At 48.4% G+C, this 27,669-nt stretch overlaps 1 protein-coding gene across 4 annotated transcripts in view; it reads right to left on the bottom strand.

Annotated features, from left to right (window-relative positions):
- Positions 1-27,669, bottom strand: part of met (MET proto-oncogene, receptor tyrosine kinase) — a 190,100-nt gene that overhangs the window by 74,329 nt on the left and 88,102 nt on the right. For all 4 annotated transcript variants that reach the window (XM_038780787.1, XM_038780790.1, XM_038780788.1 and 1 more), the window contains one exon: positions 26,902-27,093. In XM_038780787.1, the coding sequence (XP_038636715.1) occupies positions 26,902-27,093 (192 nt within the window). The remainder of the gene's footprint in view (positions 1-26,901; positions 27,094-27,669) is intronic.

The raw sequence follows: 27,669 nt of genomic DNA, 5'->3' as shown, positions 1-27,669 counted from the left end.
TTAAAAGTTATGTTTTGAGCTATTTGCCTAAGAAGAAAATTCCATTGATTCTTGAAATTGTCTACAAATTGCCTTTTAAATTACTTTCAAGTTGTAATCAATAGAAGACAAATAAAACAATTCTTATTTGCACCTGACAAGTTTTAACTTGAATTTCTACTGAGTTCCAGTAATCGCAAGTGCAGCTGGTAACCTTGAATTGAATGGTTTCAAAATCCCTCAACTGACACAGTCAAAATCCTACAGGTACTCTAAATTTCTAAAACAAAATGGGGAATACATTTTCTGGAATCAATCATTAAGGAGGAGATGACTGAACATTTGGAAAGACAAAGCTCAACCCACCATTGTTAGCTTGGTTTTATGAAAGGTTAGTCATGCTTGACAAACTTCCTTGGGTTCTTTGAAGACAACCAGCAAGGTGGATAATGGGGAACCTCTGGATGTGGTATACCTAGACTTCCAGAAGGCATTTGACAAGGTGCCGCATAAAAGACCGGCCCAGAAGGTGAGTTCACAGGAGATTGGGGGTGAGTACTAGATTGGATTGAGGATTGGCTGACCGACAGAAAGCAACGTGTCGGGATAAATGGGTCCTTCTCTGGCTGGCGAACTGTAACTAGTGGGGTGCCACGAGGGTAATTCCGTGGGGGGTGGGGGGAGAGGCTGGCCCGCTGATTGGTGGGCCCCGATCGCAGGCCAGGCCCCATCAGAAGCCCCCCCCCCTCCCCCACAGGCCGCCCTCAGACCGTTCCGCAGAGTTCCCGTCGGCAGCGACCAGGGGTGAAAGGCACTGGCGGGACTCTGTCGTATTGGTGCGGCCGCTCAGCCCATCCGGGCCGGAGAATCGGTGGCCCCGCCGATTCCAGCAGCCCGTGGCCGGCGCCGCGCCAAACGCGCTGGCGCAAATGGCGCCGATTCTTGGCATCTCGGAGAATTGCGCGCCGTCGTCAGGGCATCATGGCGCGGTTGCGGCGATTCTGCGTCCCGGCGCGAGGCTCGGAGAATCGGCCCTCCTGATCTGGAGTATTGTTCCCAGTTTTTGTCTTTTTATTTGAGGAAGGATGTGGTGACATTGGAAGAGGCAGTTCAGAGGAGAATCGCCAGATTGATTCCGGGGGTGAAAGGATTGACCTATGAGGAGAGATTAAACAGTTTGGGCTTGTACATGCTGGAGTTTAGATGGATGAGACAGAATCTGCTTGAGATATAAAATACTAAATGGGATTGATAAAGGAAACGTAGACCAAATGTTCCTCTTGTGGGGCATCTAGAACGAGAAGTCACGGATATAGGTTGAGAGCCGGTGGATTTAGAACTGAGATGAGGAGGAACTACTTCTCGCAGAGGGTGGTGAATTTGTGGAACAAACTCACTGCCCCCATAGTGCGGTGGAATCTGAGTCGCTAAATGGTTTCAAGAGGGAGATAGATATATTTCTGATCAAACACTGGTTAAAGGGATATAGGGAACAGGTAGGGTGTTGGATTTGAGACCAGGAAGAGATCAGCCTTGGTCTGATTGAATGGCTGAATGGCGGAACAGGCTCAAAGGGCTGAATTGCCTACTTCTGCTCCTAATGCCTATGTTCCGATGAGAGGGGTTGGGATTCGGCACGCAATGCCGTGGCGTGTTGTGGAGGCAGATTCAAGCAAGGCTTTCAAAATAAAATCGTATAATTTTGTGAAGGGAAAAATTTGCCCCTGCCTCATGTGCTCGGGAACTTCAGCCCCCCCCCTCCTCCCCCTCCCCACCCCCTTCCCCTCCCACCCCACCATAGTGCATTTTTTGTTGCCAGTGGAGGTGGCCCGCCATTGGTTGCTGACGGGAGCTTCCGGTCCCACCAAAGTCTCTGGCGGTTTGTATGGCCCGTCCATCCCACTGCTGAGGTCCCCGCCGTGGGGGTGAGGGGGGGGGGGGGGGGGGGATAGCTAAAAGATCCTGCTGGTGGGAAGGGCCAGAAAATCCCTCCAGCGGGATGAAAACCCCCTCCCCTATCGTAGCCAAACCTTGAAAAGTACAAGCTTCAGTAATGGTTAACCTAGCCATGTTCAAGGGCAGCACGGTGGCACAGTGGTAGCACTGCAGTCTCACGGCGCTGAGGTCCCAGGTTCGATCCCGGCTCTGGGTCACTGTCCGTGTGTAGTTTGCACATTCTCCTCGTGTTTGCGTGGGTTTCGCCCCCCCCCAACCCAAAGATGTGCAGGGTAGGTGGATTGGCCACGCTAAATTGCTCCTTAATTGGAAAAAATGAATTGGGTACTCTAAATTTATTTTTAAAAAACCTAGCCATATTCGGATTCTTTTGAACAGCAATTAAATAGAACCACAGAAATCCTGAAATAGTGCAGAAGGAGGCCATTCAGCCCATCAGGTCTGCACCAACCCTCTGAAAGAGCACCTTACCTAGGCCCGTTCCCCACCATAACCCCCACATCTTTGGACATCATTGCTTACCGACATTAAGGTAGAGATCATGATGGTCTTATAAAGTAAAGTCAAGTTTGTTTCACCTGAAATCAATGTTTGTCATGCAATGAACATCATAAATGATAAATCAGAACCAATCCAATTATAATGTGGAGATGCCTGCGCTGGACTGGGGTGGGCGCAGTAAGAAGTTTCACAGCACCAGGTTAAAGTCCAATGGGTTTTTTGGAGGCACTTCACCTGATGAAGGTGCAGCACTCCGAAAGCTTGTGATTTCAAATAAACCTGTTGGACTTTGACCTGATGTTGTGAGACTCCGTACTGAATCCAATTATAGACTGCTGCCTAGAACTGGCCTCTTTCTGTGGGTTTAGTATCATGGTTTGCTTCTTCGGTAAGAAAAACACTGCAAGAGTTACTTCAGTTTGAAAGCATTTTTTATTGGCATTGTTATCCTGAACTGTGCCAAAGAATGGTACAAGTCTGGTTCATACTTGTAACTCAAGACCACAACATCTCAGACAGTAATTATACCGGGAAGAGTTGCATGATGAAGCTCCTGGTCACCTTTGATCCTGAAGCATTGTACCCCTGCCCATATGTCTGATCCCGAACAGTGACTAGGGCGTGAATTAACGGAAACATCCCTAAGTGTCATTTTTGGCGTGATTGGCTGGTTGCTAGCCGATGGCCACGTTGGTGAGATTATGGCCTGTATTTACTGGCACTTAGTGCCAAAAATGAGCCCCACGAGCTTCTTGCCATTACTGGCTGTCTCACCGTCTGATTTGCCAGACTCATGTCTCAGTGTCTCACTGCTCACAAGGGGGAGCTGCTTTGAAACGCTCCCTCACCACTCACTCCCGGTCAACACACAAGCATGGCAGTGCGTGGACCTGCTCCTCGCTTTGGAGATGAAACCTGGCCAGGCTTTGCGACGCTGGGAATGAGAGACGGGGGGGGGGGGGGGGGGGGGGGGGGGGGGGGGGGGGGGGGGGGGGTTGGAGGACCAGCAGCAGGGTCACCAATACCGCCTGGGAGGCAGCGGCTGTCAGTGTGGGCAGCATGACCAGGAGGACCGCTGTCCAATGTCGGAAGAAGACCAATGACCTCCACCAAGCTGCAAGAGTAAGTTACAACCTCTCTCTCTAGATCTCAGTTCCTCCTGCCACCCCTCAAATTCCCAACCCCCCAAATCACTGGCTGATACCTCGCACCCCGCCACACATCCGTTCTTCATGTTTGTTCCTCAGCACACCCTGGCATCCACCAGCACAATCTCTTCATGTCCTGTTGCGGTGCCTACACATACCACCTGCTATGGACCCCTGTGATCTATAGGGTAACTATAGGCTGGAGCTTAATTTCTGTAGTGGGGAAAATGCTTGAATCTATCATTAAGGAAGAAATAGCGAGACGCCTGGATAGAAATTGTCTCCTTGGGTAGAAGCAGCACGGGTTCACAAAAGGCAGGACAGGTTGAACTAATTTAGTGGAATTCTTTGAGGACATTACAAGCCCGGTGGACAACAGGGAATCAGTGGATGTGGTGTCTCTGGATTTCCAGACGGCATTTGACAAGGTGCCGCACAAAAGGCTGCTGCATAAGATAAAGGTGCACGGCGTCACGGGTAATGTATTAGCATGGATAGAGGATTGGTTAACTAACAGAAAGCAAAGAGTGGGGATAAATGGGTGTTTTTCTGGTTGGCGATCAGTGGCTAGTGGTATGCCTCAGGGATCAGTGTTGGGACCGTAATTGTTTATAATTTACATAGGTGATCTGGAGTATAATGTGTCAAGGTTTGCAGATGACACTAAGGTGAGTGGTAGCATATAGTGTGCAGAGGACACTGAAAGTCTGCAGAGGGATATAGATAGTTTAAGTGAGTGGGCAATGGGTCTGGCAGATGGAGTTCAATGTTGGTAAATGTGAAATCATCCATTTTTGTAGGAGTAACAGCAAAATGGACTATTATTTAAATGGTAAACAATTGCAGCGTGCTGCTGTGCAGAGGGACCTGGGTGTCCTTGTGCATGAATCGCAGAAAGTTGGTTTACAGGTGCAGCAAGTAATTAAGAAGGCTAGAGGGATGGAGTTTTAAAGCAGGGAGGTTATGTTACAGCTGTATAGGGTGCTGAGTGAGTCCACACCTGGAGCACCGTGTATAGTTTTGGCCTCCTTACTTGAGAAAGGATGTACTGGCACTGGAGCGTGTGCAGAGGAGATTCACTAAGTTGATTCCAGAGTTGAGAGGATTAGCGGAGTACCCGGAAATCATGGGGTTGACCAAGGAGAGAGCAGTCACTGACAGCGAGATTGGCCTTTGCTGCAGAGGTGTGGATCCACTGCTCCTTCACCCAGGTGACCTGTCTCAAGTGAGTGGTTTGTGTCAGACAAAATGATCCTTCCCTCTCACTGACCACATGTCCATTCTCTCGCAGGATCTCCATCTGATGGGGCCAGGCCATCCTGAGTCATTTCACCCCCACCCCTCCCCACCACTAATGAGATCACCTTGGAGGAGAACTCCGAGGAGACCAGCCTTGAGGCATCACGGCTATCACCCCCACCTTCCACCAGCGCAGACACACACACTTCAGTGGACGCCATTAGTGGACAGGCTTCAGGTGCTCAATTTGGGGAGCACCACACAGTTAATGATGCACATCAGGTGGAGGCAGGAACATCCTAAGAAGTCAGCAGCCGGAGACCTGCTGGATCCCAGGACTCAGCTGAGCCCCAGTCAGACACCGAGCCTCTGGGCCAGTCATCCCAGAGCTGATACAGATAAAAAGATGCGGCCGTGAGAGTCAGGGAGGGATGTCAGTGACATTCCAGCGAGTGCGTAGCCGATTGGAGGAGCCCCAAAGGCTACAGGCATAGGGGATGATGCCAACAATGTGTAGCACAGAGGCCGACACTGCTAAGGTAATAAACACAGTGGAAAGCCTGCAGCACGAGGTCAGCGTTTTGAGTGCTGGTGTCCAAGGCATGGCTCAGTCTGTGACGACTATAGCTGAGGGCCTCAGCACCATGTCCCAGTCACTAAGGGACGTTTTTCAGACACAGGTAGACATTTCCCGGGCACTGCGGAGCATGTCCCAGCCGCTGAGAGACGTGTCCTAGATCATAATCATGATAATCTTTATTAGTGTCACAAGTAGGCTTACATTAACACTGTAATGAAGTTACTGTGAAAAGCCCGTAGTCGCCACATTCCGGTGCCTGTTTGGGTACACAGAGAGAGAATTCAGAATGTCCAATTCACCTAACAAGTCTTTCGGGACTTGTGGGAGGAAACCGGAGCACCTGGAGGAAACCCACGCAGACACGGGGAGGACGTGCAGACTCCACACAGACTGTAACCGAAGCGTGAATTGAACCAGGGACCCTGAGGCTGCAAAGCAACAGTGCTAACCACTATGCTACCGTGCCGCCCATATGCAGGTGGTGCAGACAACAGGGAGGCGCCAGTGCTGGCAAAGTCAGGTGACGCAGTGGCCTCTGGAGTTCACTCCAGCTGCCCCTCTGTCCAATGGAGTCTCCAGGGTCCTGCAGGCATCGTCAGGGAGGAGGAAGCGCTGGTGGCCAACCTGGGGCCTGCCACCAAGAAAAAGTTGGAAACAGCAACAGCAGCCTCCAGGCATTTGCAGCCATCAGAAGGAGCAAGTGGCAAACACAACCTGCAGCTGGGAAGTGTTTTCAGAACTAACAAGGCCAATTTCTTATTGGCAATAGCCTTCACCTGTGAGGCTAGAGGCTGCTCACAGTCGAAGGGAGTTAAAGTGATCTTCAGCATATGACAGGACTCTGTCCTGGAAGGTTTCGGTAGGACAGACATACAGCAGCTATAGTGCCCTTGTCATGGGTATCCACAATATTTAAAGATGCTTGAAGGCCTCACAGATGACAAGCCCCTCACCCCCGCCCCACCTAGCCCAGGGGTGACCCCCGACCTGGAATGCTTCAGCGCCCCAACCAAGCCCAACTCCGCCTGACCCCCAAGTTCTGGGGCAGCGGCTCTGGTGCCATTGAGCTGCCTGCTGGGGAATAGAAATGGCCACTCATCTCCTCAGCTCCCCTCAGCAGATATTGAGCCAGCTTCACACTTTTAGAAAGGAGTACTAAACGAAGCCCGTATGATTTCTTGCTGGGGAGCCGGTTAATTCCCAGGAGGCCCTTACATTCAACTGCAATCACACTAATGAGATGGAAATTGGGGTGAAATATGCAAAGCATATTTGGGTGATATCTGAAACTCGCTATCGTGAGCGGGTTGGTTAGATGGCAAACTGATTTGCATCCGGCATGGATCTTGCTTTCCTGCTATTTAACCAGCATTCCCAGATCCACACCATGGTTAAATTGCCCCTATAACCGTGAGCTTTACTGCCATGAACAGAATTTAAGCACGGGGATGATGTTGAATATCAGAAATGCAGCAGGGACCTTTGTTCCTAAAAGGTTTGTCTGTATGTAAAACAGATTACAGGCAAAGGTGATGGAACAAGAAATCTTAATGGTTTCAAGATGGATTTAAACTTTGGGGGGACTCAGGATTATTGGAAGGACCCCATTGGTGTGCTGTGGCTAGGGTGCTCCAACGGTTGCCTCCAGTTTGGTACTGGTACCATCGAGGGAATCTTCACCTCAAAACACAGGAGGTTTGCGGATGGCGGAGAGGAGGAAGCTACACAGTAAAAAAATCTGAATTACTTCCGACTCCAACTCATCTCCAACCTGCCCACACGCTGTCTTAGTGAAGCTGAAATGGGGACAGGTGACCGACTGTCCAAAATGTATCGCGAGACAATGAGGTTTCTTGGGGTTTGGGAAACCTGTCAGCTAAAACAAGTGTGAGGGACTGCTGGAACCAATATGCTCACCTGGTCAAATCTCTCTGATCAAACCCCCTCCCTCCATCTCCCCCCCCCCCCCCCCCCCCCCCCCCCAACCTCAACAATTACAACTTCCCCCATGAAACCTTCAATCTCCACTTAGCACTGAACCTTCCTCAACAACCTCACACCAGGCCTCAATGTCCACACTCCCAGATCTTCCACTCCCCCACTGCCCTATCTGTTCATTGTGCCCTCCTCAGGATTGGGCCTTCCTCCACCTCCCGTCCTCCTCAGGATTGGGCCTTCCTCCACTTCCCACCCTCCTCAGGATTGGGCCTTCCTCCACTTCCCGCCCTCCTCAGGATTGGGCCTTCCTCCACTTCCAGCCCTCCTCAGGATTGGGCCTTCCCCCTCTTCCTGAAGACCAGAGGCTCTCAACCCCCACCTCAGGATCACCCTCCTCTCCAGGCAGGGCATGGACTGCTCTTTACTAATCCCTGTCCAAATGGATGCCTAGCCTGTCCATCAAGGTTGCCTCTGGACAGGGAATTAAGCCATAAGCCTGCTGTGGAGCTAATGTCCCGTGACCCGTCCCCAACTTACAGGTTTCCTGCATTTTATCGGTCCACATCCCACTCCCATCCCGGCAGGAAAGTTACATTTCCCGCTCTGTTACTAAAGTTCAGTTTCCACCCCATTTCTCCCCCCCTTCTCTTGGCAAAGTGAGAGGTTGAACTCAATTCCCGATACTCTCAGCCACCTTGGAGCCGCGGTTGAGGATTTCTTGCCAAACCGAGCTGCTCAGTCCTTTAAATCCACAAAGCAGGTTGTGTATTATTGATATTGCATCTTTAATAAATCAGAATAGTCTTTGAATACAATATATGCTTTTTGCAATACACCTTCAAAGAGGCGACTTTACTAACTTCAGGCATTGCAAGAAATCATCACTTCCGGTAAATCAGTGATCTCATATTTGCATTAACTGTATTCTCTGAATTGGATGGTTAATCTCAAAAACATAAGTTTTTGGACATTAATTGATATCTTTTGTTAATCAAAGATGTCTCCCTATTGTTAATTTTCATTTTATTTTGTTAAGAATTCCTTGTTATTACCTTTCCACAGATTATATAAGTCAGGCCTCTACATGCCCTTCCTCTTAGATTGAAAACATATATGGGGCGGGATTCTCCGACCCCCCGCCGGGTGGGAGAATCCCTGGGGGACGGCGCGAAACACGCCCCGCCGCCCCGCCGCTGTATTCTCCGGCACCATTTTTCGGGCAGGGTTCACGCCATGCCGGTCAGGGGCCGTTGAAAGCACCCCCCCCCCCCCGGCGATTCTCTGGGCCCCGATGGGCCGAGCAGCTGTCCCCCAGTCAGTGGGGGCGGTCCTCGGGGGGATCTGACGCTGGGGGGGGGGGGAGGGGGGGGAGGGGGGGGGGGGGGACGGCCACGTTGGCCTGGCCCGTGATTGGGGCCCACCGATCTGCGGGCAAGGAGCCTGTTCTGTGGGGGCACTTCTTCCTTTCGTGCCGGCCCCTGTAGGGCTCCGCCATGGCCGGCGCGGAGAAGAGAACCCCTCCCCGCGCATCCGCCAAAATACGCCGGCCGGTCTGCGCATGCGTGGAACCACGCCGGCGGTTCCGTGAATGTGCGAGATTACGCCGGCCCTTCAGCGCATGCGCAAACTCGTGCAGTCCCTTCGCCGCCGGCTGGAGCGGCGCCAACCCCTCCGGCGTCCACCGAGCCCCAGGAAGTGTGGAGAATTCTGTTGGCGCTGGAGTGGTTGGCGCCGGTGCTCCCGCCGGCGTGGGGGACGTTCCCCAGAAGGGAGAATGCTGCTGAAGATTTCTGAACTATTACATACACTGAGCGATAAACATTTCTTTTATCAGTACTTCTCGCTTTTTGATGCCCTGATTTTCACACTTTATGTGGAGACTGCGGCAATCATTCACCTACAACCATAGAGTCAAAAAAGTGTGTAGTATTGAGGAAGATTATTGACCTCTCCAATGTATCATAGCTCTCGGTGCCTGTGTCTTCTTGTTGTTAGGTGAAAATTAACCCCACAGCCTTTCTTTCCCCACACATCCAGTAACTTTTACTGCTTCAATTACTTCGCCCATTTCCCCTTAAATGACTCCATGCCTCTGCCTTAACTAGTCCCTGATCCTTGATCGGAAAATTTCCCACAACCTCTTTCTTTCTAACATCATCCTAACAAATCTAATGCTTTAAATACACTTCCTATAATGAGATGGCCAAAACTACACCCATTAATTGGTGACCTGACTGTTACCTTGCACTAATCTGTCGTATGCTCTGATTTTTTTATTCTCTATTTATGGAAACTGCAAAGTGAATAACACATTCCATGAATCAATCTCCCTACAGCCGTATTTTCAAGGGATTATGTATTTGAGCCCTCCAGTACGTCATAGATCTCTGTGCCTGTACCTAAGTGTTCCATCACGTGCGATACTCTTCACCACCTTTCCCTGGAGCGCCTGCTTCCATTCGCTGTTTTTCCTCTCACAATACATTACCTCATATTTGTCTGTATCAAACTGCACTGTAATCTATCTGCCAGTGTTTTCTCAATGTTATTTTGCTGAACACCGTGGGCGTGATCCAACAACCATGCCCCGCCCAAAAAGCAGCTCGCTGCAGCGCAGTGTGGTCGATGAAAGCCGGAAGACCCCGCTCCCGGTATCTACCCGGCTCGCCGCGCCTTGCGAGATCCAACGCAATCTCGCGAGACGTTGCGATGTGAATCTTGCCCACAATGGGCGGGATCACATTTTGGCAAATCTGCATCAAGGAGGTCGGGGATTGTTCTGGGGGCCTCCGAGATTGGGGACACCATTTAAAAGTGGCGTCCAGATCTCTGGCTACACTGGGGAGTTACGACAAGCGGTTCCCCTCTCTGTACAAAATGGGGCCTTGGCAGTGCGTTCCCCGTTCAAGCCCCTTATACAACACAAGCCATGTTCAATACCCATGTGGATCTTGTCACTATGAGCGCTGGGAAACACACGGTTAAAAGCGCTCGCTAGGTAACTTTGTTGACTTTTGGGAGAATCGCGCCCTCTCTCTTGGCGTAATTAGAAAATTTCAACACTGTGCTCGCCATGACCAAATTCAAGTCGTACATGCGGGGAAAGGGTACACAAAAGTGGGCACTGTGGTGATATGTATCACTGTAAATACACAAGGGGTTAATGTAAATACACTTAGACTAGATAGACACTAGAGGGAGCACCAGAGACATGACACACAGACAGTCAACCAATAGGTCAGTAAGATAGGACACGACCAATGGGCATTCACGACACACACAGAGTTGACACTACCACAGGAGGGCAATACACCAACCCATATAAAAGGACACAGCACACGTGATCTTCCACTTTCCAGTGGAGACTCTCAAGTGAGTACACAGGGTTGATTTGAAACACATCACACCCACCACGTGGATTGTAGCAGACTGGTTCGTCAGTCTGAGTAGCTAGAGCAGGATTAACAGGAGAGTCGAATCCAAGTAGGAGAATTGTTAACAGTTTAATAAACGTGTTAAAGCTATCTCCAAGTCTGAACCTTCCTTTGTCAGAGTGCACATCAAGGAAGCAGCTTATCCTACGTCAAGAGCATAGCAAAACAGGCACGGTACCAATGTTTTGAGTATGCCACTCTCAATACTGCACGCATTTCAGCAACACTCATTAACTGACCATTACTGAATTTCTAAACCTGCATTTTCCCTTCCACTATGGACCTCAACTTTTGCGTAAAGCACCCTGGCAGCCACTTAAACAAGTTCTTCTGAAAACCGTTTGCAATTTCTCTTATAGAATCATAAGAATCATAGAATTCACAGCGCAGAAGGAGGCCATTCAGCCCATCGAGTCTGCACCAGCACTTGGAAAGAGCACCCTACCTAAGCCCACACCTCCACCTATATACCCGTGACCACACCTAACCTTTTTTGGACACGAAGGGCAATTTAGCATGGCCAAACCACCTCACCTGCATATCTTTGAAATGTGGGAGGAAACCGGAGCACCCGGAGGAAACCCACGCAGAAGCGGGGCGAACGTGCAGACTCTGCACAGACAGTGACCCAAGCCGGGAATCGAACCTGGGACCCTGGCACTGTGAAGCCAGAGTGCTAACCCCTGTGCTACCGTGCTGCCCATCTATAAATGACGTGCATTTCTAAAATGCTCACTAATTTTATCTTGAATCCAAGATTACTGGAATTGGAGCAGCTGTGAAGAAAGTCAGGACTGAGAGGTTAATCAGACAAGGAAGTGTTTCACTCAAGACTGAATGAATGTAGCTCTCCCCAGACACACAAGTTTATCAGTCACACTTTTTTACGTCCTTAAGAGTGATTCATTGGTTTCAGGGCAAAATGTACAACCTGCCTTTTAAATAATTGCCAAACCTGTTAAGCATGTTGACTGCTGGAAAGACCAAAAATTCAGCTATGTGACAAAGAAAGAGGTGCATTTGTAAGAATCCACCATCACTTCTGTGAAAGGTAACGGGAATCTTCTCTCCTGCCGTCAGTGCACCCCTTCCTGCGGATTTCCTGGCGGTATGGGTGGCTTTGATGGGAAATCCCATTGACAAGCGGCAGGGGGTATAGAATCCTGCCGCCGGCGAACGCCCCCCCCCCCGGAGAAACTGCATCTGGAGGTCGGAGAATCCCGTCCAACATTTCCAATTTCTCTTTCATTTACGGGAATATGAAGGATTGAAAGCCTCTACATTTCGTCTTAAAGTTGCACAACCCCAAAGCTTTAGGCCTACTTAAAATGTTTTTGGGGAAAGCTTTCAAATCAATCAAATAGTTGCAGAGATGCAGAGGTTTAAAGTATTAAATCCAAATATTTATGCACAAGACGAGATGCCTTTGGTCACCAACGATTGACAGCCACTCAGCATGAAATCCTCAAATCACCGACAGGACCCCATGACTTCTTTTTTAAAAATAAATTTAGAGTACCCAATTCATTTTTCCAGTTAAGGGGCAATTTAGCCTGTTCAATCCACCTACCCTGTACATCTTTGGGTTGTGGGGGCGAAACCCATGCAACCACGGGGAGAACGTGCAAACTCCACACGGACAGTGATACAGAGCCGGGATCGAACCTGGGACCTCGGTGCCGTGAGACAGCAGTGCTAACCACTGCGCCACTGCGCTGCCCTCCCATGGCTAATGTGCAAGCTTGAAATTGCCAACTTTCGAAGTCGAATGACCTTTACATGTGAAACCTTGAGACACTTCAGAACCTTTAAGAGGTGTGTTTATTTCTTGTTTAAAAAAATAACTTGGATTTATATCATGCTTTTTATGACCTCAGGGTGTCTCAAAGCGCTTTATAGCAAGTGTAGTCTGAAAGTGTAGTCACTGTGGGAAACATGCCAGCTAATTTAAAGGCAAGGTTCCATAAACAGCAGTGTGATAGTAACCCGATAATCTCCCAACAAACATCATGAGAAAACTCCCTTGCTCTGTTTCAAATACTGCCATCGGACCATAGCACCTGAGAGGCTAATGGGGTTAACATCACATCTGAAATAGGACACCACAGACAGTGGAGAGCTCCCTCACTACTGTACTGGAGCGTTATGTATGTGCTCAAGTCTTTGGAGTTGAACTTGTTCTGACTGGCATGTACTGTCCTTATCCTGTTCTTTCACTGCAAAATGAGTCAATATTAAGCCTGCTCACACTTTTACCGTAATTTCCATCTGGTAATTGACTTTAATTAAAATCTAAAAAACTAAATTACTAGGACATGCAAGTCTGAAACTACTAAAAGGGGCTCGTCTGCCAGCAATGATAAATAGCAAGAGGGTAATTCCAACCCCCAGGAATGGATGATCTGGGTTGGATGGGACGTCAAGATGGAAACAATCTCATACCCAAGCTGCCTTGCATCTACCTGTTTCTGGTTTTAATGGAGGTGGATTGCTCTTTTAGATATTTTAGTGAAGTTTTTATCTCTTTTCATACTTTAACTTCTGTCAATCGTGTTTCCCGGGCCTGAAGAAACCCAGCAGCTAAAAGGAAGCAAGGACTGCTGCGGCATGCGGGAGTTAAGTATTTTCCCAGCGCTGCGAGTGGTCCAGCAGGAACAGGAATACTTTCTCTGGCTCCACAACAAAATCCGTTTTCTTTAACCTCCCCCTCCTCCAATGATCAGAACCTCCCCCCTCATCATCGCAGATCCTCATCATTTCCCCCCATCTTCCCCCTCTCCCCCCCCCCCCCCCCCCCCAACCTCTCTCTCTGACCCTACCGTGATTACTCCCAACTCTTCACACCACGCCCTCTAGCCTTCCCCTTCTTCATGATCTTTACCCCAACAAACTTGCCTGGTCCTGGGCTGGAACCTTCCCTGGAAGTTTCCAACTCCATGGTGCTTGGGGAAAAGTCAGATCCGAACCCTTCCCTCCCATTTGCTAATCCTGTTCCCAGTGAATAACAGATGCCATGTCTCCAGAGTGAAGAATGAGATTTTTTTGAAGTATTAGCATTTCTTTTGTGGAACCTGCTGGGTTCTGTGGAGGTGCCAGTATTTAAAAACAACCAGTACTGTAAGTCGGGCAACAAAGTTGACGTAGGCAACGATAAACGCATTACTCGTACTGTAAAATAACGGGATTGGTCACCAGGAGGAAATGTCAGGATTCTCACACAGTAATGATCAAGAGAAGAACTGTCATCATGGGTTAGGTGGGATTACTGGGTTCCAGGGACAGGGTGGAGGTGAGGGCTTAATTAGGGTGCCCTTTCCAAGGGTTGGTGCAGACTCGATGGGCCGAATGGCCACCATCTGCACTGTAAATTCTATGATTCTATGAGCAGGGAAGAAGTCTGACCATTTCCTCGACTTCCTTGAAGCAGTGACGGCCGAGTGAACTGTGGAAAACCTTTCCGAGGAGTCAGCTAGGAAAGTTCCACGTGGTAGTTAAAGCTGTAAAGTGTAGAAAGCAGTGGGTATTTGACAACACACGGGATTCTCCGACCCCCCTGCCGGGCCAGAGAATCGCCGGGGGGCGGCGTGAATCCTGCCCCGACGCCGGCTGCCGAATTCTCCAGAGCCCGGGTTTTGGCCGGGGCGCGAATCGCACCACGCTGGTTGGGGGCCGTTGGCAGCGGTCACCCCCGGCGATTCTCCGGCCCACAATGGGTCAAGTGGCCGCCCATTTTCGGCCGGTTCCGCCGGCGTAAATCAAACCAGGTCCATACCGGCGGGACTTGGCTCTACGAGCGGCCTGCTGAGTCCTCGGGAGAATCTGGCCCCGTGGGGTGTCCCCATGGTGGTCTGGCCCACGATCGGAACCCACCGATCCGCGGGCGGGCCTGTGCCGTGGGGGCACTCTTTCCCTCCGCGCCGGCTGCTGTCACCCACCGCCATGGCCGGCGCGGAGAAGAACCCACCTGCGCATGCGCTGGGATGACGCCAGCACACGCTGGTGCTCCCACAGATGCACCAACACGCGCCGGCCGGCGGAGGCCGTTCGGTGTCGGTTGCCGTGGCGCCAACCCCGCCAGCACCGGCCTAGCCCCTGAAGGTGCGGAGGATTCCGCACCTTCCGGGCGGCCCGACGCCGGAGTGGTTCACGCCACTCCTCGGCCCCGGTAGGGCCCGCCCCGCTGGGCCGGCCCCTTAGACCGGGACGGAGAAATGAAACACTGAGCAGGATGCCCAAGGCTTGGCGCTGAAACCATTGCTTCAATTATTGACATCTGTGGCAGGACAGAAACTCAAGGCAGTTTTGCCAAATTTGCAGGGGATGCCAAACTAGAACGTGATAATAAAATTGGTGGTGACATATATGCCAAAACAAGGAAACTGATGCAATGGGGGAAAACTCACATATGCTGTGCTTTTGAATCTCTTGAGATTTAGAACAGAATCAGAGAACGTTCACAGTGCAAGAGGAGGCCATTGGGCCCATCATGTCTGCACCCACCCTCCCAAAGAGCAGTCTAGGAGGTTAACCTACCCGCCTCGTCCCCATAACCCCATAACCCCATGCATTGATCATGGCCAATCCACCCAACCTTCACAGCTTTGGACATGAAGGTAGTCGGCAATATATTATTCAATCAATTTTGCCATTTCTTTTGAGAGTGTGAAGAATTGACATCCAGCGATCATCATGACTGGATATCAAATCAAACTGAGGTCAGTTCCTGATTTAACATTTTATACACCCAAAGAACAAATGCCAACAAACCTGTTTCTGATTACAAACAGTCCCATTAGCTAAGTAGTACCATCTGTGCTCAAAACTAACAACTACTTCATCCCTCCCCCAGAGGCACTTCATGCCTGATTGGGGTGTCCTGCAGCAGGAAGAGGGGGAGGGCACCACTGAGAGCCATACACCTGACCTTGCAGCTGACACGCCTCCTCCACGACCCTCAACCCTTGACCCTCTTGCTGTCATCACCCATCAGTGTCAGGCTCCCTCCTTGATCAGGGGCCTTGGGGTGGGTGTCGTACTGGCAGCCGGCACCGTCTCCCTGGTGGTGCCTCTGATTGACCAGCTCTTGTTGAGCAGGAATGCTGCTCCCGGAATCATTGATCCAGGGAAATGGCCTGTTGTTGGCTCGTTAAATGCCTGAATTGCATGGGGTGTGGCGGGCCTTCCCGATGAAAGGTGACGCGGGTCCAGCCGATGGTAGAGACCCTATCACCAACACAGGACAATGCCCACTATTTCTTTCACTTTCTGCACCCCCCTCTATCCCCCACAAGGCTGACGTTTGAAAGACTAAGCAAGTCGGGCAATGCAGACGTCCTGCTAAACGTAATGGCAGGAGCTCACTTACATTTGTCTGCTCCATTTCAACAGAGTGACAATCTGGGCCTGAGTATTCTGATCTGCAGTACAGCGCCTGGTCGCTGAGCTCAAGTAGACAGAGCGAACGGGGGAGGGGAGGGGGGGGGGGAATCGGGTACCTGGAACTGCTGCCAGGTTTGTGGGAGTGCCAAATGGATCTCAGGATGACGGCTAGGTGGCTGTTGTCACCATCAGGGGCACCACTCAAGAGCACTTCTGATGGGGACAGCCTCTTCTCTGCCTGGGACACTTCTGCCCCAGAATGTCTCATCAATACGTGAGATTCATCCCTCGGTGCAGGAGGCCCCCACCGGGCAAAGCTGGCAGCCAGAAGGGCTGGCAAGTGAATTAAGAAAACACGTTAGTCGCACATTGGTGCACAAGGGTGATTGCATCCTTTTATTTGTTTGTATTTGAGATACATCAAACGAAAATCTTTATTTAATGCTTGTGCTTAAGTGTGTAATTGCTGTACTAACTTCAGTTGTGTTTCGTGTGGTTTCCTGTTTGATATTTGAATGGACTGACTGCTATCAAGGGAATTATTGCTCATGTGGGCCCCTTTGAACAGACTCAGTGTGCCTCACTCTTGGCACATGTACTTGGCTCTGGCGTTGATGCCTCAGAGTGACAAAAATGAGGTAAGTGAGGCAACCGTGGTTTTGTTTGATGAATCCCACATTTCGAGGTAAACGGTTGCATTCAAAATCCCTGCATCTCTCTGTCAAAGCCTGTTGTATATCAGGTTCCACTGCTGGCCAGCCTGACTCCTCCTGCTGGCCCTCAACATCCTGCGGAGACTCGTTGTCAGAGGATGTGTCCTGCTCTCGGTGCATCGTTCTCGGCCGGGGTCTCCCCTCCCGAGAACGGCAGCCTGTATATGGTGCAGCAGGCCACAATAATTAGGGAGACCGAAGCGGGAGAACATTGCAGAGAGCGGCCTGCTCTTTGACCAGTGATGGCCCTGGTGGATGCGTGGCCCTCATTTTAATGCCTCTCATCCTCCGTCTGTGGATTTGACACTGGGTCATGAACCATCTCTTCAGTGGGTCATCCTTGTCTCCAAGAATCAAAGCCTCCAATGGCTCAAGTGGACAGAATACCTGGGACCGACTATTCCCAGGTTAATGGGCACATACCTGCTTTGGTGATGGTCACCCATAAGTGGGGCATTGATGGAACGACAACCTTTACGATTGACAAATGCCCCTGGCTGGCCTGCGGAGCCTTAAGGGCCACGTGCTGCAATCTGTCACACCTTCAACTTGGGTATTCAGTGATGTACAAAGCCTCTGGCTCTCGCAGCCTGACTAACGTCTTTGGTGCTGAAGGAGATGAAACCATTCGTTTCCCTGAACATTGCATCTGTAACTACCTTCACATAATGGTGAATCATAGCTTGAGACATACTGCAAAGATCTCTGGCTGATGCCCCGAATGACCCTGACCATAAAAGTTCAAGGCCACGGTTATCTTGTGAGTGACATAGGGTGGCTACTCCATATTTGAGAAGACCTTCACAGTGAACTTTACAAAGGAAGATCTCCCTGGAGAGAGAGAGTTTGTAAAGACACTTTTGTTCTGAGAGATTAATTTAATTCATCCTTTAGCTGTCGAGTCTCTGCACAGGACATTGCCTTCTGCAATGAACTTACTGCTCTTGTTCACCATCTTCCTCTGGCCCTTGTGCAGCAGCAGGTACCTCCCGGCCTGGGTCGACGGTGTACCTGTCCCAGGACAGCGAGTCTCCTCTGTCTCCTCCCTGCTGGAGGAGCCTCCTCCAGGTTGTATAATCCTCTTGGTGACAGCGAGCTCTGTGTCCTCTGCTGGAGTCCTCACACTTTGGGATACCCCTGATTCCAGGCCCCCGGCCCTCTCACTCTTCCCTTAATTGTTCTGTCACCCTGTAAAACCGGAGAACGATTTGCGTTTAATCTCAGCCAAATGATTTGAGCAGCGGATTCTGCTGCTACAGACACCTCGCAGATCTTTCCATGTGCTGCACCCTGTACACCTGGATTAACTAACTCCCCACAAGCTGTGTGACGTCTGTGAACTGAAGTGGGCCATGAAAGATTTAGCTTAACTGGGTAATTAACAAACCAAATTGAGTCACCCAGGCACCTTGGCACTGCCACCCACGGGGAGGGCCGTTCAATAGCAGAGTCGTAGTGCTGGGAACAACCCCGATAATCCCATTTTTATTTTTTTAGTTCGATTGCATCCTTTGTCTGAACTGACTTATTTATGAAGGTTGGTGTACATTGAATTTTTGGTCCTACTCTTCCATATTCCCGGGAATGGCGGGATGCTTATGGCTTGGCAACCCAATGCCATCTTGTATACAGGCACGAGAGGGGCTGCCCCTTTGCTTCTGAGGTCACATCCAGATGGGCATGCATCTGTGACTTATTGGAGCTGTTATAATGCTGTGTGTGTGTGGGTGGGTGGGTGGGTGGGGGGGAGTGGGGTGCGCAGGAAATGAACCTAATTTTTCAAAAATTCATTTATAGGATGTTGGGGTTGCTGGCTAGGCCAGCATTTATTTGAAGCGGATAAACACGGAACAGATAGAACGACGTGGACTGATTTGTGATTTGAGAAGAAAAGCAGGCTGGAGATGGTAATTTGCAAGCACAGGCGGGCCAAAGGAGGGATATTAGAATAGATGGTGATGCCGATAGATTTGAAAGGGTAGTAGGAAAGTACTCGGAATGAATGAACTATTTTCTGTTACTGCACCAGGGTTAGACAGAATAAGTTTCTCTTAGTTGCATGTTAGCAGGCTTTCACTCTCTCTCTCTCTCTGCCACTGGAATTCTAATCGTTCCATCGTTAGCGTCTGTGTCTTCAGCTCTGGAATTCCCTCACTTGTTTTCTCCTCTTCCCCTTCCCTCTTTTAAGGTGCTCCTTAAAATTGACCTTATTGACCAAATCTTTGACCATCTGACCTGATGGTCCTTAAGTAGCAATGGTATCAAATTCTGTTCCGTAACCGGGTTTATAAAGTTAAAGGCTCCATTTACACGCGAGCCGTTTTTTGTTGTTGTTCACATACTGCGTACTTCAAGCCACAACCTTTTGCTAATACAGTGGCGCAGTGGTTAGCACTGCTGCCTCACAACGCCAGGAACCCAGGTTCAATTCTGGCCTTGGATGACTGTCTGTGAGGAGTTTGCACTTTCTCCCCGTTTCTGCGTGGGTCTCCTCCGAGTGCTCCAATTTCCTCCCACAGTCCAAAGATATGCAGGTTAGGTGGATTGGCCGTGTTAAATTGCCCCTTAGTGTCCAGGGGAATGTGCAAGTTAGGTGGGGTTGTGGGGATAGGGTGGGGGAGTGGGCCTAGGTCAGGTGCTCTTTCAGTGGGTCGGTGCCGACTCGATGGGCCAAATGGCTCCTTCTGCACTGGGACTAGGCATTTTATGGAAGTATGTTACAGAGATGAATGAACGACTATTGTTGGTATCTTTTCAATAACAGAATGATTAATATTATTTTTTAGCAGTTACAAGAATAAATCACATCATTGTAACTCTCCTCAATTACTCATTTATGACATTAGTGGTCCTGTCAGAGCCGCCTTCCAGTTCATCATTTCCTAACAATTAGGGCTATTGTTCCTTTATTAAAATATCAATCAACCCATGAAGGGAGAAATGTGAAGATTTGTTAGACATTGACATCTTTGATCACGTCCTGTCTTATTTTCAGATTGTTAGTCACCTTCGGAAATAATGACTCAGATTTTTGATGGACTCCTAGGTGGGAAGTCAAGATAGTGTTTCAGATAAAGGTGGGGAGGATCTGGGGCCAGAAGAGGACAATGAAAGTCTTTATTTGTTTTGATTTCCTGGTGGGGGCCAGTGTTGGGTCAAAGGTGAACTGAGGGTGCAGTCACCTCCGTTTCCCTCTCGCGAGACCATTCCGAAAGCTACCTGCATTCAGTGGACTAGTGGTTACTTCCCGCTGACGTGTTGGAAGGAAGCCAAGCGATGCATGTTCGAGACTTGGGAACTAAAATGCCGTTAGGTCTGTTTTGTGCAGTAGCTGGTGAGTCTTGAACCCTGTCTACCACCCACCCAATCAGAGAGAAAGGTCCGAATGCTAACAGGATGCCATTCTGGTCCTGGCGGGGGTGGGGTGAGTTTGGAAATGTGAGAGGAGGGTGTGGGGATATGGGGTGGTGGGAACCTGGATATTAACCGAGCAGGTCAGAATTTAATAATAATAATTACCGTTTATTGTCGCAAGTATGAAGTTACTATGAAAAGCCCATAGTCGCCACATTCCGGCGCCTGTTCGGGTAAGCTGGTACGGTAATTGGACCCACGCTGCTGGCCTTGTTCTGCATCACAATCCAGCTGTCTTGCCCACTGAGCTAAACCAGCCCGATTGCAACGGAATTGCGCCAATTAATTTTGGCTTCTGGGTTTTGTGTCCCTGAGTTGTGTAGTGAGAGTGATGCACACCGACGTGACACAACCTCAACTGTGTTTGAAGGGAAAGTGTAAATATGGAAATTGGAGGTGTTCAGGATGGAAAAAGAGCAAAGGCAATGCCAAGGTTTAATGATTGGAATAGCTGCTGGGTTTATCCAGGAGGAGGAGGACAATTTGGTAGCACAATGGGTAGCACAGTTGCTTCACAGCTCCAGGGTCCCAGGTTTGATTCTCGGCTTGGGTCACTGTCTGTGTGGAGTCTGCACGTTCTCCCCCTGTCGGCGTGGGTTTCCTCCGGGTGCTCCGGTTTCCTCCCACAAGTCCCGAAAGTCTGTGCTGTTAGGTAATTTGGACATTCTGAATTCTGCCTCCGTGTACGGAATGTGGTGACTAGGGGATTTTCATAGTAACTTCATTGCAGTGTTAATATAAGCCTACTTGTGACAATAAAGATTATTAAAATAAATATATACCATAAAGTAAAAGTAAAGTCGTCATAGTCCCAGATGACCATAGGCCGCTTTCCCTTTTGAGGGTGGAGAGCCGACTGGTGGTGATTTAACCTGAGGATCACCACACCTCAGGCGAGGGGCAAGGTTGAGAGGGTGAGGGGCCTTCATGAATAACTTCAGCCAGTACGGGGATTGAACCTGCGCTGTTGGCATCGCTGTACATCACCAACCAGCTGTCCAGTCAACTAAGCTAAAACGGCCCCATATGCAACAGGAGAAGGAAGAAATCTACTCTGACAGGCACAGTTGAAGCTGGCTGAAGAGGTGAGCAGCAGGGTGGCACCCGGGTTGTAGATGCAATGGAGGAAGTGGTTTAACGGTTGATTCATCTACACTCAGTGCTTTAAGCCTCCCTCCTCCTCACTCTGTTTTGCTGAACCTTCACACCTCACACCCTTTCAGGAGCATTCAGCCTCCTCTTTCTATGCACTTCACTGCCTCTTTATTCATCCATCCACATTGTCATGCAATACTTATGGCTCATAGTCACCTTTACTGAAGGCACTGCCTTGCCTCACTGCCCTATTTACACACAGCTTGATCTGCAAACAGCCATAAAACTGGACACACATCAGAACAGAAATACAAGCCCCCATTGTATTCTGACAAAGTTGACCAATCACTTGTAGTCCTGCACATAATACAGTGTGTACATTTCTTTCAAAAGCAAAACAAGAGTGTGTATGTCAGTTAATTCTTCAGTCAGCTCCAGTTTGCAACTGGTCTAGTTTCTGCTATCTGGCATTCTGTTGCTGGGAAGGTCAGCAGACAGGAATAACACAAAATGCCTCAACATCAAAACTTGCAACACAACCATTGCAAAATATAGCACAGACTACCACATCTAAATGAACTCTTGCTCGGCAATACTCAAATATAAATGAAGGAAAAAAAAGAATGACGAAACTGATAAATTTGGAAGGCAGGAATGGTTCAATGACATTACGAAGGATGGAGCAGTGAAAATGGAGGTGGTCATGGGAAAAGTAAAGAAACAAAACGATAGGTCTAGAGGAGGTGTAAATGAGAGCAGCAGAGTCAATGCCAGCATCTACTGTCCAAAACAAATGGGGTAGCTATTATGCGTTGTGTGGTTCCAGCAATCCCAAATTTTGATTTTTAGTGTTACAAAGGGAATTGTTGACCTTAAATTCCTACGGTTAATGTAAATACATTAAGACAACTAATTGTACATGACATTCACCTTGCTCACCTATTGCTAACAATAAGCACACAACAAACAACGCAATTGCAAACATGTTATTCTGAACACTTAACAGAGCAAAGACAAGGTTATGTAATTGCTTATCCAAGATAGAAAGTTAATCCATTCCAATATTTTCAAATAACTTTACTCATCATCGTTATGGCCTCCAATTGAAAATGTTAAGTTGCTCAGAACAAAGTGAAGACACCAAGGATAAAACTTCCAGGTGAGATTCAAAGTCAGCCACTAATTTAGATTTAGATTTAGATTAGATTTAGATTTAGTCTGGCCCAGCTTTTGCAATATTAGTGTCGGCAAACTGTCAGGGTTCACTCCTCCGAAACTGACAACAATTCTGCAGTCCACACACGTGCAGTTAAACAAAAAATCCAGCAGTTTCTGTCAGCAGTTTTATATGTTTCTATACCTGCTACTAACTCCAATCGAGCAACCCAGTACAGTTCAAATGCAACTTATAAATAAAGTTCACAAAACAGGTTTTTACTTTTTAGCTGTGTAGAGACTTTTGGAGAGAGTTCCTATCAAGAGCAGATTCAAACACTTCTGCTCAACCCAACAGCATTTGGCAGAACTGTTGTCCAGCTTAAAATCCTATACCAGACTGCAAATTTATAGACAGGCCTGGCTCCTCCCATTAATTCCATCATCTGTATCCCACTAAATTCCATGACCTGTTTAGCTAGGACTAAACACTACACCCCCATAAATGATCTAGACTCCAGGGCAACGCCAGCAATCAAATCACAATTCCATTAGACCTTTATCTCTAACCAAGGAAGTGGTTGCAATAAATGATTACCTTACCTTCTATTTGTGTCTTCTACCTTCGTGAAGGCAGAACTAAAATAGTAGCAAAGTAGTCTGCCGTAGTCAGCTTACTGATCCTAACAACACTTCCCCATTGTCCCTCAAAGGGGAAAAAAGTCTGCACGTAAATATATGAAACAACAACAACAACATGTTGCGCAATATAACTTCTAAGGGCACTTTAAAATTTATTGTTTCCATACCATTGAACAACCCAGTAACATAAATAATCCATATTTTGAAGGACGGCATTTGTTCGTGCGCATCTGGGTAACATTTTCGAAAAGAATGTAGTTTAGGTGTGTCTAATATGACACTGACTCTCCCCTCCCTCACCACAAATACCAGTACACTGGACCAAGCCTGGATGTTTCAGACAGACCATCAAGCTACCTTTCCACAGCAAGAACATGAAAATCACATCTCAGCAGTTCAATAACTTGCATTATTTGCTGTTGCTTTCTTGAAAATACATTTTGCATGATTTTAGCAATCACGATACATTCAATCAAAGTCCATCTTAAAGGGCTGTATTTAACTACAACCTCCCTGTTTCAAGGCTTGGCTGCCTTGTGCAACTATTCCAAGAAACGAGGTTAAATGCAATTACCTGTTAAAATATTCAGGCTAGACTACAGAAAGGTTGTCGATTTTTAGTTATGTAGGAAAGACAAATTTCTTCAAAATAACAACTTTAAATGCAACATTAGTTAAATCCGACAATATTGGCCTGATTTCTTTTCCCTGGCCCAAAGCTGTACTCAGTTTCAATATATTAAGATATGACCTTAACCTGCATGCTTCCTGTTGCTCCTTTGCCAACATTATAGCTTTTATAATGCCTATAATGCGGAAGAAAACAGCCAAAGACACTTAGCAGAGATGTAATCAAACACAAATAGACATTGAGCCAAGCAGGTGATGGAAAGTGGATCTCGAAGCGTTAGATAATGTGTAAAAAAAGATTTACAAGTTTGATCTTCTACAAAAGAGAAGATGCTGAGTCATCAGTGACCTTCCCTTCAGTTGATGAGGGTGATGGGGGTTGGGTGGGTGGAGGGGGGAGCGGGAGCCGGCCATTACCACAATGGAATCCCCTCAGTGGGTCACAGACTGCCCACTTTTGAACCCACAGCAAGGCCGTCAGGAATTACCAGGTGACCTCCCCACACCTCAAGAAAAATGTCAGCAGTGGTCGGAAGACGGTTTTAATTGGCTACTAAAATGGCTCAATTAGTTTCTGGGTGGGAGGGCTGCTGGGAAAATCCATGCCGGCAGAAAGGACACGGAGACTCAACTCTGCCCCCCCCCCCCCCCCCCCCCCCCCCCCCACCCCCACCCCCTCCCTCCACATCCTTCCTTCCCTCACCATCTTATGGCCCAGCCTACCCTTCAAGGGCTGGTAATATCCTGCTCAGGATGCGGGGAGAGAAATGGAATTGATGGTGAGTTTGAAGACTTCGCCAAAGGCAGAGGCTTGTCTTCTCATTCAGGACTGTGTAATCATCCTGGACTGAGAACTCAGGCTATGGAGAGGTTGAGGAAGAGCCAAAGAGTCTGGTGTCATCAGTGTACAAGTGGAAACTGACCCTGTACCTGCAGAGGTAGCTGCTGGTATGGAGAAAGGAAAGGGGGAGAGAACCAGCAACAGATCCTCAGGAGTATCTGTCTGGAATCAGAAACACAAACTATTCCTGGAAATACCCTCGTTATAAATGAAGGTTAAAGTAGTCAGGGTAATCCTACTGGAGGCAAGGGAAAGATTTGGGAGGTTGAGAGTCTGTCAGAAGTTGCAGAAAAGCTGAGCAGGCCGAGGCGCGAGAACGTACCACTTTCGGTAAAACCCTGTTCGTTCGACATTGTGGCCGGATAGAACTTTGACCGGAAAGATTTAAACTTGGAGCTGTGGGGAAAATTGGAATGGATACCATGTTCAAAACCTTTGGGAAGAAAAGGAGATTGGAGAGTAGGTTGCAGGGACTGAGGTGGTCATGGGCCATTTTCTTTGGAGGCGATGGAGCTGATGGGTATTTTGAAAAAGAGGAAAATAAATCATTCACAATTCCACTTAGTGTGGGGGTTATGGTTAGTAGGTCGGTGCGAATGGAGACAAGAGAGGAGGTGAACCTGATGGATGAGATGAGCTCAGAGAGAGCATGAGGATAGCTGGGAGAGAGCGATTGTATTTAGTGTTGAGGTACAAGAAGTTATAGAGAGCAGCTTCTGTACGGATGGTCTCAATTTTAGTCACAGAGAAGTCCGTGCACACCTCGCACTGCTGGAAGTTGGTTGGCAGAAAAAAAAACATGGTTTATCTTTCCTCGCTGGAATGATCCTAGAATAGTGGCACTTTGGGCAGAGCAGAGTGAGGCTCGATAGTACTTGATGGATCTGCTGTTGGGTGGCTTCAGCAGTTACATGCTCAGTATGCTCATATCTGCACAGTTTGGACTTGAAAGAGAAAATGCAGGAGCCACGTCAGGGGGAGCCACAGGGGTGGGTGAGAGTCAAGGATTTTCTGGGGCAAGAGTATCATAGGGTAAAGGGTTGAGCAGGTAGAAGGTTGAAGAGGTCTTGCAGCAAATGAAGGTATTGCATTACTTGATTAAAGTAATATCTGTCATTACTGGTTGCAGATGATCTTGAACATCTGAGTCTTCGATGTAAAGTAAACAAATTTATTAAGTGCCGATAAAACTAATGAATGAGTTTGACACTGTATTGAACTAACTCTAGAAATAAAGTAATGAGATTTAACTGTATTAACTGTATCTGAACTATATGTGATGTCTAGGCTGTGATCTAACTATACTATACTACTGCTATCTGGCTACTCCTTTGTGGAAAGAGACCAAGGGCCTTTGGGAGCTCATTTATATATTGTGATCTGGTGGTGCCCTCTAGTGGTAGTGCCACAGCTAAATTTTGTGATTAACCCTTTAGTTCCCTGTCTGTCTACATATCAGTAAAGAAGGAACTCAGGCCAGGTAGTCGATTGTGAGAAATTGCAGCTGCATGGTTATTTTGTGGGAGATTTTTGTTCCGGGGCAGACAGAGATGGTAGAGGGTGTGGGTGGAGGAATGGAAAGTAGTTAGAGGCGGCCCTGTCTGTGATCAAGGCAATAGATATCATATCATAGAATTTACAGTGCAGAAGGAGGCCAATCGGCCCATCAAGTCCGCACCGGCTCCTGGAAAGAGCACCCTACCCAAGGTCAACACCTCCACCCTATCCCCACAACCCAGAAACCCCACCCAACACTAAAGGCAATTTTGGACACTAAGGGCAATTTATCACGGCCAAACCACCTAACCTGCACATCTTTGGACTGTGGGAGGAAACCGGAGCACCCGGAGGAAACCGACGCACGCACAGGGAGGATGTGCAGACTCCGCACAGACAGTGACCAAAGCCGGAATCGAACCTGGGACCCTGGAGCTGTGAAGCAGTTGTGCTATCCACAATGCTACCGTGCTGCCTTTATAGGAGTGAAGAGGATAAATGAGACGGCAAGGACAACAGGGTGGGTGCGAATGTGAACAGGAAGTGCAAAAGCAGGTTGAGGAAGGTCAAGAAAGTGATGAATTGAGAAGGGAGTGGGTGACGGGGGAGGAGATAAAGCCCTGGTTTCACAGAGAGGATGAAGGGACGATCCCTTAAAGCAGAGAATGAGGGAGGGACAACTTACTGAGAAACACAGGGTGGGGCTCGAGGAGCAGTGGGCCAGAAGAGGACAATGGGAATAGCATCATCGAACTCCTACCTGTATAATACGACCAGTAGCCGTTCCAAGATTTGCTATCGTTACTTTTCCTTGAGTGAAAACTGCAATTGAAGTTAACAAGACATTTCGGAATTGCCCAAAATACAGATCCAGACGTCTTGCAGGAAATATAATTTCCATCTGGACTTGATCACTCGTTCCTCCACAATATGTCTGTTTGGCTGATGAACTCTACAGGAAGAAAAATTCAGAAAGCGACACTCAAACAAGTTTTCAATGAGATTAAAATTCATTCTTAAAGGTGGCACTGGAAGATCATTTGAATGTTTGGACATTATTCAGACAGTGGGGTTTGGGGTTAAAATTAAAAAGTCAGAAATAGTTAATCTTTAAAATATTTATCAATAATTTTATTCCCCCTGTTCCTTTTTACAAACCGTTGAATTGTTGTTATGACAAGAGATCAAAAGATTGTGGACGCAATTGGCATGTTGGTACAGTGGTTAGCACTGCTGCCTCACAGTGGCAGGGACTGGGGTTGCATTTTGGCCTCAGGTGCCTGTCGGTGTGGATTTGTGCGTTCTCTCGTGTCTGCGTGGGTTTCCACCGGGTGCTCCGGTTTCTTCCCACAGTCCAAAGATGTGCAGGTTAGGTGGATTGGCTCTGCTAAATTGCCCCTCAGTGTGCAAAATTGTGTCGATTATGTTAAAAGGTTATAGGGACAGGGTGGGTGTGGGCCTATGTGCTAAGCACGTTGAGATAACAGAGTCTTGCAACTGGATGCAACTATAACTCAAGTAGACTCCA

Source organism: Scyliorhinus canicula, chromosome 20 (genome assembly GCF_902713615.1).
Source record: "Scyliorhinus canicula chromosome 20, sScyCan1.1, whole genome shotgun sequence".
Taxonomy (NCBI): Eukaryota; Metazoa; Chordata; class Chondrichthyes; order Carcharhiniformes; family Scyliorhinidae; genus Scyliorhinus; species Scyliorhinus canicula.
Note: the sequence above shows the minus strand (reverse complement) of the source record. Positions and strands in the feature narration are given on the sequence as shown.